At 40.5% G+C, this 13,539-nt stretch overlaps 2 protein-coding genes across 2 annotated transcripts; both read right to left on the reverse strand.

Annotated features, from left to right (window-relative positions):
• Positions 1 to 1,253: 1,253 nt before the first annotated feature.
• Positions 1,254 to 7,410, reverse strand: LOC135345228 (hepatocyte growth factor receptor-like). The gene is made up of 16 exons (XM_064542620.1): positions 7,302 to 7,410; positions 6,827 to 7,015; positions 6,219 to 6,615; positions 5,904 to 6,168; positions 4,975 to 5,196; positions 4,761 to 4,919; positions 4,485 to 4,708; positions 4,381 to 4,430; positions 4,237 to 4,329; positions 4,103 to 4,186; positions 3,824 to 4,041; positions 2,669 to 2,781; positions 2,218 to 2,383; positions 1,985 to 2,127; positions 1,602 to 1,759; positions 1,254 to 1,474 (listed from the first exon to the last, which is right to left on the reverse strand). Exons 1-16 carry the CDS (start codon positions 7,369 to 7,371, stop codon positions 1,401 to 1,403), a joined length of 2,625 nt encoding a protein of 874 aa, XP_064398690.1. The 5' UTR covers positions 7,372 to 7,410; the 3' UTR covers positions 1,254 to 1,400.
• Positions 7,411 to 8,242: 832 nt separating this feature from the next.
• Positions 8,243 to 11,283, reverse strand: LOC135345496 (plexin-A2-like). The gene is made up of 8 exons (XM_064542912.1): positions 10,301 to 11,283; positions 10,028 to 10,216; positions 9,837 to 9,965; positions 9,563 to 9,777; positions 9,051 to 9,156; positions 8,883 to 9,008; positions 8,731 to 8,829; positions 8,243 to 8,281 (listed from the first exon to the last, which is right to left on the reverse strand). The coding sequence occupies exons 1-8, from the start codon at positions 11,249 to 11,251 to the stop codon at positions 8,243 to 8,245; spliced, it is 1,854 nt and encodes a 617-aa protein (XP_064398982.1). The 5' UTR covers positions 11,252 to 11,283.
• Positions 11,284 to 13,539: the final 2,256 nt, after the last annotated feature.

Consider the following 13,539-nt stretch of genomic DNA (forward strand, 5'->3'; position numbering starts at 1 on the left):
AGCATCACAGTACCGTCGAGCAGCTCAGATTCTGGTAAACGGTTGTTGGATGGTGCATATACGCTTGATTTTCATGGCATAGCTGATATAAAGATAAAACCAAAAGTTGCTGACATAGCATTTAGTCTAAAGCTCACTCGCAGAAGAGGATTTCGCACGTTACAATGCTTTTGTTTCCTAAAAGGGCTGACAAATTCTGGACAATTCTTAGATCATTGGTGAGCTTGTTGTTCTCTTTGTAGGCCTCGGGTTATATAAGTCAGGGTATGTGTGTATAAGTCAATGAACTTATGCATAAGTGGATAATAATTTATTTGTATTTTGACACACAAACGGTACCCATAGGCAATGCAATAAAATATGGCACAATTATTATAATTATGTATACCGTATTACTAGAATGTTTTGCGAGCATCAAACATTTTCGAGGGTTGATCAATTCGTTTAAATCTGCAAAACCTAATTAATGATTACTAGTAAATACACATGATCCTTTTCCAGAACGTAATAGATCTAGTTAGATCGCAAAGGGAAAATTTAATCTGCTGATTTGGCTCATTCGCAAAGGTTTTTCACCAGCAAAATATTCTTGAATGAGCAAAAAGCAGAAATTCTAACTTAAAAATAAATTGAACTAGAATATTGTACAGAGCCAACATGAAACCCTGTGCAGAATGTCCAGGAGATGGCTGTACTTGGAGCAAATGATTAGCAATAAACTTACTCACTCACTCACTTACTTATACTTATACTTACGTCTTAGTCAGTCAGACAAAGTGTGGAAATAGTGCAATTTTTAAAATGACAATATTAATTCATTAAAATGTTCATGGATAATAAAATGAGAGATATAAACAGAGAAAAGGCTAAATAAACTAGTCTATCTGTCCATCCACTTTCTTGATGTGGCCTTTCCCTGCAGAGATAGAACAGTTTGAACATGAGTCAAAATAAATGAAATGTTGCTAAACACGGGCAAACCCACTGCCAATCCTATATATAAAACCTACTGCTTTTAATAATACATTGCATGGCAGAATGTAGCTGTGAGAAAGTCAATCGGCAGCGGAGCCATGCCATAGTAGATGAGTACGAGTACTCCCATTTGTCAACAAGGCGCGGCTAGCCTTTGTGGCTTCCGTGGCATATAAGGACCCAGTGGCAAACATTGCATGTGCATAGGTTACGATAATACTGCATGTGTATACAATCATGCATGTATGATGCTAATAAAGATTAAAGCAGCTGGTTATAATTATATACACACTATATCATAATTATTGTATACAGGGAACAACAATTCAATCTTTAACCTCATGAACTAAAGGCTATAATTATAGCAATATTATATTATTGTCTGTTGCAGTAAATTCTTTGTACATGCATTCTGTTTTTGAATGCTATAGAGGGTGGCCTGGTGAGCCTTCTACATAGCGATTAGTGTCTTCAGTGGGTGTGGGTACATTGTCACATTCTGTAGTAAAGGGAATATAAACTAACAACATTTTTTCATACATGCACTAAGTATAGATAGGCACAATAATAATTATGATATTTGTAGCTATATAGTAGCGTACTAGTTTTTAGCTATATACACTTACTAAGCTGCTCCGCTTCTTGAATGGTATTCAGTAACACCATACCAAACTCAGTGTAGCCAGAAATGGATGTCAGTAGCCTCTCCACAATGGCTGACAATTGTGAGAAAGTTGGCCTCTCCTCTGGATCCTCCCTCCAACACTGAGACATCAGTTCCGAACTGTGTGAGGATAATGGCCGGGGAAATGTGTACAGTCAATTCACTCAATCAAATGACATGCAGCCCTAGCTCTTCTACCCAGATTTCCAGATGCTTTCAAAGTATATGATGATCCACAGGGGAGGGTCACACATAGGCAATATTGCCTTATACAAAGGTGTGGCTTGCTTGATAACAAAACTCACTGCATACAATATATATACTGAACTCAGAGTGTATACTCACATCTCGGTGGCACAGGCTGCAGTGAGAGGTCTCTCTAGTCTCCGCCCTTCTCCCAGCAGCTGGATGAGGGAGTGTGGGTCCACCGCAGGGTAAGGGGTCTCTCCTCCACTGAAGATCTCCCACACAGTCACACCATACGACCACTGGGCATATGGACAATTAATAATTCTGGGGATCATTATCATCTATAGAGGCCTATATACCATGTATAATCATACTGACTACTGACTCACCACATCAGTTTTCTCTGTGAAGATGGCATCGTTGAGACTCTCCAAGGCCATCCATTTGTAGGGAAGCTTCACATTGGCTCGGTCGTTCTGTCTGAAGTAGCCACTAGCATAGACGTCCTCAGCCAGACCAAAGTCCCCCACCTTGATACTCCCTCCCGAGTCCAGCCTATAAGAATGTACAAGATGACAATCACACTAAAACAATTATGATAATTTATATCTTTCTGTACAACAGTCCGCATGCAGTTTGTCAAGTCAATACATATAATTAGAGTGATGCTGTTACAAGCCTTTGCAATAGTTATCTGATAATCATATATAATTATACTTGTAATTATACCCCGTGCGCTTGATAGAGTGTGAAATGGCTGATGAGAAACAAGGAGTTTAAGTATTTTGCTTGTTTCTCTGCATGCATGTACACACTGCATACAATCGATGGTTCACTCACATACAGTTTCTTGCTGCAAGGTCGCGATGGACAAAATTCTGCTCGGCCAAGTAGGCCATTCCCAGTGCTATCTGATGGCACATCTTTAGTAGCAGTTTCCTCACTTCCAGAATCTGTAGAAAATGGCAAGAGCTTCCTCACACAATGTTGGTAAGCTCACTACCATGTCCTATAATGAGACTATCCCCATAACGCTCAAATGAATACTAGCTATTGATCACTTGCTCATTTCTCAAGTATCAGTTTTACAGTTGTGTAGTGCACCTTGAACGCATGTAAAGTCTATTTGTGTTGAGTTCGACCTTCATAAAGTTGTCATAACTTTGCTATACTTCACTGAAATTCAGGAGTTTTATATACGGTAACCATTGGATTCCTTGTTAAAAAGCACTTCTATATATATCTATATGCTGGAGAGCTGGAGAGCTTCAACCACTTAAAAGTTAGTATTTTCCATGTAGAAGTCCCAAGCATATATACAGTCCACCACATGCAGTCATAAAAAAATAAAGCCATAATTTACCACATAACTTCCGGGGGCCGAACTCAACGCAAATAGACTTTAGACACTAGTTGATAAGATCTACATGCGAAGTACATGCACATGCATGGGAAGTGGGAAGTACAATGGAAAAGTGCCTTACTATGGGATTTAGTATACCTGCAACTTACTTAGTATACCTATCTATTGTAGTCAAGCATCGAGGCAAGGTTTGCTCATGCGCACTAGTATCTAAATCCCATAGATACCTCCGAAACAGTGTCTATTGACTATAGCTATTATACAGAACATGTGTATATTATGTACTAGTAGTATGTACTAGTACAGTATGTTATTAGCACACCTTGATGATAGTACATGCAGTGTGATCTACGAACTGTTATGGTCAAGGGAGAAAAATAATGTTAAATTGGGGGAGATCTTAGGGAGCTGGTTAAGCTGTCAAAGAATAAATTGGGTAACTAATCCTGACCACGGTAGAGTGTAGTGTGCACCTTTAACCTCCCTCATAACTACACACACTATATAATCAACCCCACCCATCTTTTTGTTGCATATAAACAATTTAGGTTCATAATAATAACTTAGCTATGCGTACTTTACTTCCATACCTAGATACTGAGATATACTTTAGTTCAACTAGCTATACCCACCTGATCAATCTCACAGTCATCGTCCAACTCAAGGCTGCTCCTCTCTCTCTTGAGATATCCAATGAGGCTCCCGTTGGCCATATATGGCATCACCATAGCAATGCCGGGGCCAGCATCGAGACACACCCCTATCAGGAACATGACGTGAGGATGGTCAAAGTCTTGCATCTTATTCACCTCACACACCATGCTCTGAACATCCGACAGCGAAAACAGACCTGTATAATTATAGGGCAGACAATGACATGAAGAACTGAGGTTATAATTGTATATTTGTACCTTTTAGAGTCTTCACGGCCACCCCTTGAATAGGTACATTGTTCCAGTCTGTCAGGACGCCCTTGTACACAATGCCAAATTCACCTGTACAGTAGTAGTGACAGCCTATAATTATTTGCACATTTTTCTTTTACCTTGTCCTATTGCAGTACTGGAGAGCTTCAATATGGAGGCTGGTATTTTGATTGAGTCTGGGATGGACTCAGCAATCTCATCGAGCTCCGATTCTGTGGGTCAGTGAATATTCGGTGCAAGCTATAATATAAAACTAAACTTACTAACAAGTGCAGTATTACCATCCATAGGAAATATGTCCTCCCGTGTTCTCCTGTAACAATGAATAAGATGATTGAACAGCTATAGAATAGACTATAATTATTACGTATTAGCCACGATTTCCATTATCTGTTCATGCATAGCAATTGACACGATCTTCTTTCGAGAGTTCAGATAGAAACGAACAAAAATGATCAGCATTACACACACAATCATCACAATAACCCCCAAAACAGTCGGGATGATGATCTCCAGTTGAACTGCAGTCACAGGACTTGTGTAGGTCAGTTGCTGGTCCAATACTTGAGAGATGTTGCGCCCAACGTTCACCTGGAGGGACAGTAACACAATTTAGCTATTGTATATACAGTTCAATAATCACTTGAATTATGGCTGGGTTTTCCCCTCCTGGGGGATCCAAGGGGGCAGTACAGAATATAACACTCCCTCTAACACTTGAATTACTGAGTGTCTTGGTACACTCCTCCCCTCCCACGATCACTCCTATCTCACTGGTTTCCACTGAGTCAAGATTATCACCCTGGATACACACACGGTAACAGTATAGGGTCAGTGTACTAGCTAATAATACATACCACAATGCGTATGAGCGTCTCTGTGCCACTGGTGACCTCTTGAGAACTATTTAGTCTAAAATTAGAGGGATCTGATTGGACGCTGATAGGGAAGCGTGCTTGTGTAATGAGTGGGACATCATCAAACAGTAGGGCATAGTCCAATGGGGTCAGTGAGGTTGTTGTCAGACTAGGAGTCAAGCATGTGATGGTGGTATTGTCCACAACACTGCAGTTGCTCCTCTGTAGGGGAGGGACAGTGCATCATGTACAGTATAATATTGTTGAGGAAAGAATCTTGAATGAAAGCACCGTGGGTGCTGATGCCTCGTGGAGGTGCCACAGCTACATAAAGCTATACTAACTACTAGTTAGCTTTTATACACACATTGATTATAATTATCATTTTGCTGCATGCATGCAGAATCAAGATCATGCACTCAGGGAAACTAAAGGAGTGGGTAATGATCGACGATGATTGTTATTAAAACGATCAATGCCAAACGTTCGAGTCTAAAATTAATGGGTGCGGTAAGTCAGCAGAGCCTTGCAGCTTTCTTCTCACTCTTGCAGCTACCAATAGCTAGCGTTCTAGTGCAGAACTAACTAGTAGCAACACTCAGTGAACAAGTTTTGCTACAGAATCTTCTGAAAAGGCTGCAATGGCATTCCAAATAAGCAAAACTTTATTTTGCAAATCCACGAATACAAATCCAAGAAAACATGACTAGAAGCCTATAGAAACTCTCACTTGCACTTCATTGATCCTTGCTTGAGCAGCTGTAAAAGTCTACACACACAGACACACACACACACAGACACACAAACACACTAGATCTACCGTATACCTCGCCTGCGCATGTACACCGAGGCATAATAAGCTACAAGTACAAGTAGCTGCAATTAAGAATTTGTAACCATCTAAAATTACTCGCTATAGGGTAGCTTACCAGGGGAGCCAACATTGGCTGATGGTAGACTTCCAAAACAATCAGTTGTACAACGTCCAAATTCACTCCAGTAAATGTCAGTGTGATGCCTCCACTAGGAATGGTGTTGCTAGGAAACACGACAGTCACATTAGGGTTGTTACGATAACTAAAGACCACTCCTGGATTGCTGACTCTGGCAGCATCAATGGACACTACCACCAATGCAGCGGAGGTGAGGTTTGATGCTGAGGTCCTGCAATGAATCTCTTGAGACTGGATAGACCTGCTGGGAAAAGTTTGAGCCTTGTCAATAGCTACTTAATCATCACTCACGATACGTTGCAGACGTAGTTTGACCCACTAATCTCCAGAGAGACTCTAGTGTCCTCCTGATTACCCACGTCCAGTGCAGTCCCTATCACAACTACTGCAGTTCCCCCATCCATAGATCCAAGGGTTGGAGTCACACTGCTGACAGTAGGTTCCACTGCAGTGAAGGAGCCAACATTTACAATGGCTACTCTAGAGTTAATGGTCAGAGAGAAGTCTTTGGGCCCTCCAATTGAAAATATGGTAGTCTCACAGACAAACTGGTTCCATGGTATGTAACCAGTGATGAGGGGAGTGCAAGCCACGCCTCCTAATGTAAGAGTGGAGGTCTGAACGTCGACAAAAGTTCCTCCGAAGTCAGTGCCCATCACAGTGATTGCTGTACCACCCTCAACTGGTCCTGTGGAGGTCAGGATTATATATAGAGTGACCTGCATGCAGTTTTTTTTTATATCCTCATAATAATAGTGAGTTGTGAGTTAGCATACTAGCATGCTCATAAAACATAATACCCAGTTTAAAAGGCTTAGTGATGCAAATATTGAATACACAACATGTTGACAATCACAGTATGTACGTAGAAATGATCTATATGCTCACTGCATTCTTACCCGACATTGGAGTGAATGAGTTGATGACAGGGGGAGGAGGAGTGTTCTCCTCAGTAATGAAAGTATTGGAGCACTCTTGCATCACCTCACAACTACCCCCACACCACCCACATGCGAACTCTGACCCCATTCTGACCGCAACACATTCCGAATATTCACTGGCCATGTCACGACAATCATACAACGTCACTGCATGTGTATGGGTGCAGAGTGAACTAGTAGATTATCTAGACGACTATAGTGTTACTAGAATGTTTTGATGGATCCGAACTTTGCGAGGGTTGATCAAATCGCTACGCAAAACCTATTAGTAAATACACACAATCTTTGCCAGAACGCAATAGTTAGATAGCAAGGATTTTCTGCTAATTTCATTCGCAAAAGTTTTTCACCAACAAAATATTCTAGTAATAAGATATCTAGAAGCATATATCCAAACTCTCCAAATAATTGCGGTTGACAGATATAATGGTACCTGAGAATTGTTGCATGGTGTTGGTGTTGCTCAGTGTGTGGTTGATGTCATTCCCCGTCCAGGTTACCATAACAACCACAGTGACACTTCTAACACCAGGGGAAAGTGTGAGCTGTAAACGAAATCGTCAGTATGTACAATTAGTACCAATTATGCTTGCTATTATTTAATAGGGAATGTGTTTACAAGTACCTATGCTTGATCAGGAGCCGCAGCTATACTATTTGCTGGATTAGGAGGCTACAACAAGAGAGGCCACTGTTCAAGAGCCACGTTTATTAACTCCAGATAATTTAGTTTGTCATCAAAAGTTGTTTTCACCTGCATAAACTTGAACTCTGTCATGAGAAAGTTTTTATGAAGCACTGACAAGCTGCTACTTGAAGCTACGTACATGTACATAGCTTACGTAGCTAGCTGCTAGTATTATTTTTTTTGGCTGCCACGTGCAGAAATCCTACAGTCAAAGTTCACTGAGGCTACTATTTGAGAGCGGCTATATACTAAAACATTTTACTAGCAAGGGAGGCTACTATTTGAGTGCGGCCTTTATACAAGAGCGGCCTCTGATCGAGCATATACGGTACTTGCTGTGTGCATTATTCTACGTATATATACGAGGAATACTGACTGTGTCTGCTAACTCAGTGTTACGGATATTGCAATGCAACAAAAACAACTATAATTATATATAGCCATGCTCTTCTAGTTTGATGCCAGAAGCATTCATCAGCCCCATAATTATTGTGTGACTTCTATAATTGTATACTCTTGCTCTAATTTTGTTTCAACTTAATTGAAAATGGACATTTATTTCGTACGCATTATGCAAACTCACTGTCCTATTCTATACACTGTAAATTTTGGAGCGAAGCAAAACATGCCGAGGCGCATTAGCACATGTACAGCGGAACTTGCAACATTTAATTATGTGCAAGTATTTATTGTGACAAACAGTACAAGCGATCCTCTTCATTCCACTGGATAATTCAATCAGTGTATAGCCGCATGAAGAATACTGACTCTGTCTGTGTCTGTCCTAGCTAACTGTTACGAATATTGCAATGCCTAAGCTTCTAGCCATGTTCTCTTAGTTTTATGCAAGAAAGATGCAGCAGTCATTGTGAGACTTGAGCTCCTCTTCCATAACACTGTATTACTTTACTAATTATTTCAATGACAAAAATAATTTCGTACACATTATACAGTCCTAGTTATTCTACATACTCTATAAAATTCTGGAGCGAAGCAAAATGCCGAGGCGCATTAGCACATGTACAGCGGAACTTGCAACATTCATGTGCATGTTAATCAGGCACGTAATTGTGTTCAAGTATCTATTGTGACAAACAGTACAAGCGATCCTCTTCATTCCATTGGATAATTCAATCACATAAGCCAACTATCACAAAAATAGTAAAATACTCACTTGCCCACTACTCACTGTACACAAGATGGAGCTCTCGTTCTCATACTGAGCTGTCAGACTAACTCCATTCATAAGACAATAGTACTCAAAGCCATCAGTCTAATGGAGAGGGAAACTATGGAATAATCAGATACTTGTGTCATGTGACTCACGGCGGGTATGAGGTTCCTGGTGGTCAGTCGAAAGTCCTGGGCCACCCTTACTGGTTGAGTGTACCCACCAGAGGGGGATGTGTCCAACAGGGGGCACACAGTAGTGAAGTTGTTGCCTCCAGACACCTGTACAGAGGATGTATAGAGTCACAGATCACATGACCTCACCTGTAGGAAGTGAGATACATTCTTGCAAGAAGCTGATGTTCCTCTGCACTGCTTGTTGAGGTTACACCATCCACACAGACTATTCAGCCCAAGGCAATCCTTACAGCTGCATGTACACAATGGGTTATAATTATCATAAAGACATAATTATTGTATTCTCTCTATATAGACAATGTTTTTGATTTGAGAACATAACTTTTATAGTCTGGCAAACATAACTATTTTTGACTAGCCTTGTCCCCAGGCTGAGTTAAAGCTGGAACCTATCTACCTGGACATAATTTTAGATGGCATACTTTCTTTGTCATTTCTCTAGCTGTATTTTCAGTGAAGTATACACGTTACAATGTTACTACTACGCAAATTACTATCGCTATAGACACACCCAGATACAATCTATCCCAGGCCTATTTGTTCGCCCATCCGATATAAAAGGACTAGCTACTCACATAAAATGATTTGTGAAAGTTGTATTTATCTAGAAAACTAAACTTGTCCTGAATGATATATACCTTTCTACTTCTGAGCACTTGGAGCCCACAGTAGCAGCAGTAAAACAGCTGGCATTGTCCTGTGACCATCTAATGGAGAGATGAGTTTTCTGACACTGTGAACGACGAGAGCACTTGTTCTCCACTATACACCACCCACACAGTGGGCAGGGGTCATTGGTACAACTGGTACAGTTTATATGCTGGGAACACTGCTCTATGAATACTTGGAACACCTTCAGAGGGGGGAGTCCGGGGTTGATATAGGGTATAGAACATACAAGCATTAACTCACAGAGTTTTGAGTGGTTGCTGTGATGTAGTTCAGTCCCTCTTTCCATGACAAATGATACACACCAGGTGTCACTGGAAGATTGTAGAAATAACTATTAGCATCCAGGATAGATGTACCACTGACATCATACTGTGAAAAAACAATGCCATTATTTACATGCACACTAACTGACTCAACCATCCAGCACTTACTCCTAGTATTCTATTATCATTGTACATTGCAACAAACACAAAGGAAAACTGCTCCAGCTTCACAGCTACTGAAGCAACGGGCACAAGACTGTTTCCGAAGTAGATACGAAGTGGTGCTATTAGGTCAATGTCATCATTTGGAAGGATAAGGCCAACTGGACTGGTTGTGTCACATCTGTCCATAGTTATCTGGAAAATGAAATGTATATTATATATTATGACTGTGCATGTGAATTACTATAATAATATAACGCCAGTATATGGCATTCAAACCTGAGGCTGAGGCAGAGTATCGCAGCTTTCTGAGGAACCTGTTTTCCATGCTAAACCTATTTCTTCTCCAACAGTCCGTGACACAATACAAGAGTCATATTTAGCATCCATAGCTTCATTGACAGCAGTGATATTGACTACACAAATAGAGTTAGTACCCACGCAAAGATTTATAACAGCAATGGGTCCAGATATCCCACTGAAATCCTCCACTAATGACACTGCACACACAACAGTATTTTCAGCGATCGACTGAAAGCCACAATTAATTTGAAGTTCATACAAAGCGGTCACTCCACAGGTACTTAGGCCTCCACAATCAGGCAGGTTGCAAACACGTAACAGTCTTATAGCTCGTGCACTAACAGGATGATAGTCGACGACAACATAATAGGCAAATCCACTACTCACAAAACCACCATATGAATAGAATTGTCGTCCAAAGGGAATCTTAAATACCAGTTCATTACGCATATCTGATGGATTGTTTTCAGAAGATCTACTGAACTCCTCTCCAAATTGTTGCAGTACCATTCCCTGACCTATACCAGTTCCAGTTATTGCTCCAGTGTAGAAACTGTCTCCTGACGTAAATATAGCTACTCCAAATCTAATATCTCCCCGAATAGCATTACTGACTCTCCTGATAGGACCAGCACTGAGGTTGCTTGCATTGTACACAGAGCAAGAGAGATCATCTAAACACACTACCAACATCCCAGTAGAGCTCAGGGCCAGTGCTTTGCTAGCAATGATAGTAGCTCCTAGATCAACTGTCTCCTCTTGTATTAGCTGTGCATTCAGTCTATACAGGTAGTTGTCTGCAGCAATGAATGTTCTCCCAGTGGAGTCAACTTGCAGTCCTGGGTAAAATCCGGAACTAAAAAAGGAGAAAGTTTGAGAATGAACTGCTCTTTGCAACAGAAGCAAAAATAAGAGTGACAGTAACATAGCTGTTAGTCTTATACCAGACGTAAAGCGGAATGGTCTTTAACAGCATGTGTGGCCCTAAATAGCGCAGATTAGCAGGCCGATTTGTCTCTTATAATTTTCTAGCTTTGTTCACTTGATGTCAGGAACGGAAGTTATTTAACCACACCCCTCAAATTCTTCACATAATAATTACAACATTCATGGAGTAGCGGATGATGCCTATAGAGCTGTACTGTACGTGACAGCTCTAGAAGGCTTTCAGCTCTACTTTACTAAGTATAGACTAGATCTACTATGAGTACATTGGTACCAGGACTCCAGTGAGCAAGCTATAGAAACAGGTGCAGGTGGTCGACAAAAACAGATCACCCATTGTTACCAAAATAAGTAATAAGTCATTCAATTGAAATTGTTATTGCAAATAATTATTAAACATGATAGGTAACCATTCAGGGCAATTGAATAATGTTCAATAGCATCCCATTATTGTTTCAAGCATTCGAAAGCAGTATTGCCATGTCAGTAGTTATGCCTCGAGGTGTAGCCGCAGGAGGGATACGGTAAAAGCTGACTGTACATGTGTGTACGTGTCTGTAACTGCTCAACGGTTGCAATGCAACGAAAACTAACGGCTTCTATAGGCTTCTAGCCACATTCTCTTGGATTTTGATTCGTGGATTAGCAAACTAAAGCTTCTTTCTCGAGTTATGGCTAGTTTGACTCACATTGAAGGTTGTTGCAGTCTCTTTAGAATCTTTCATAGCATCATCTGTCCGCACAAACTTTCTATTCAGCATATGAGTTAGCCTTGCACTAAAAAGCGCTAGCTTTTTTTTAGCTGCAATACTCAGAAAATATCTGTTAAAACAGCTAGCTAGCTAGCAGTAGCCATTGTGAAATTGATCTCTTAATTATTCCTGTGGATGTAATGCGCATGTGCGCTCATTCCCCATGGTGAGAAAATAATATCCGATCCAGATCCTCCTGGCAGAATCATCTTTGTCTTGAGGGCCCGGTAAGCCACAAAACACTACCATATAACAATATAGATAACAATATGCATGTACACAGGTCTTTTCTTCTTAGATATTATATACACTGAACTACAGATCCTGGAAGAATCAATTTTCTTCTTTCTTGAGGTCCTGGTAAGCCACATAACACAATAAATAACAACAATAGATGCATGTAAATAAGTCTTTTCTTCTCAGTGACTTTATATAGATAAGCTAACTTTAATATAAAATTCATTACAGAAACTAATATAACACTCTAATACTTTTGAGCGAAAGCAAAAACATGGTGAGAGGCATTAGCACAACGCCAGCTTGAATACTAGTTTGGTCAGCAGTACTTCACTTCAACATCTAGTCGAACACGTCTCCAAGATACACGCGTACACGCAAAGTGGGCTGTCCAGCACAGTATACACATTCATGTATATGAGTTGATACTTCCCATCATTTGCTGTTTCCATTGAACCCAGCAACATTCACTTGGATCTAGAAAACAAAGGCAACAAATTGCAGCTCTAAAGCAAGTATTCTTAACAGAGAAGTGGAGAGAACAAAATGTAGATACTCTGAGACAGGATAAGGCACTAAGACATGCAAGTATTAATAATGTCGTCACATTTCTGCATTCTTTGATACATTTTGTAGGCTAAGGAAAAATTACTGGAATAAAACGCTCCATCTAGTCTCATCCACAAAGCAGATTTGTTTCACTACACGTTTTAATTAAATATATGAATGTACATACGTACTTTCTAAATAGGATGTCAAACAGGGAGAAAAGAGGAGAAAAAGAGGTGCAACGAATGCTCTGAATGTAAAAGAAGATAGTGGACATGCAAAGACAGTCATGCTGTTGGGGGCATAATATGTTATAGTTGTGACACATGCACGAGTGCCACATGGGATATATTGGCTCAGTAGTGACTCAGAGGAGGTTGGACACGCGTCATAATGTTTTACGGAGGAAATGTGTGTGCATGGAGAGATATACGGAGACTTGCAGAGAACAGTAGCTATTCAGCCAAGTCAAAAGCCTGCAAGCGATTTTAGCACTCCATACTAGTAGTAAATGATGCTAAAATACCCAGTGAAACTAGAAACTGAGTAGCATAGTCATACTAGAAGCAATGAGCCAGAAACTTAGATTACAGTAGACTCTCGCTATTCCGGCTCCCTGAAGTACGGCCACCTCGATATACCGGCCATTTGGCTTGGCACGGAATGCTAGCTATAAATTATGTTTACTGCACAAAACTCACCCTGAAGTACGGCCACTCGCTATTCCGGTTA

This window comes from Halichondria panicea, chromosome 12 (genome assembly GCF_963675165.1).
Source record: "Halichondria panicea chromosome 12, odHalPani1.1, whole genome shotgun sequence".
NCBI lineage: Eukaryota > Metazoa > Porifera > Demospongiae > Suberitida > Halichondriidae > Halichondria > Halichondria panicea.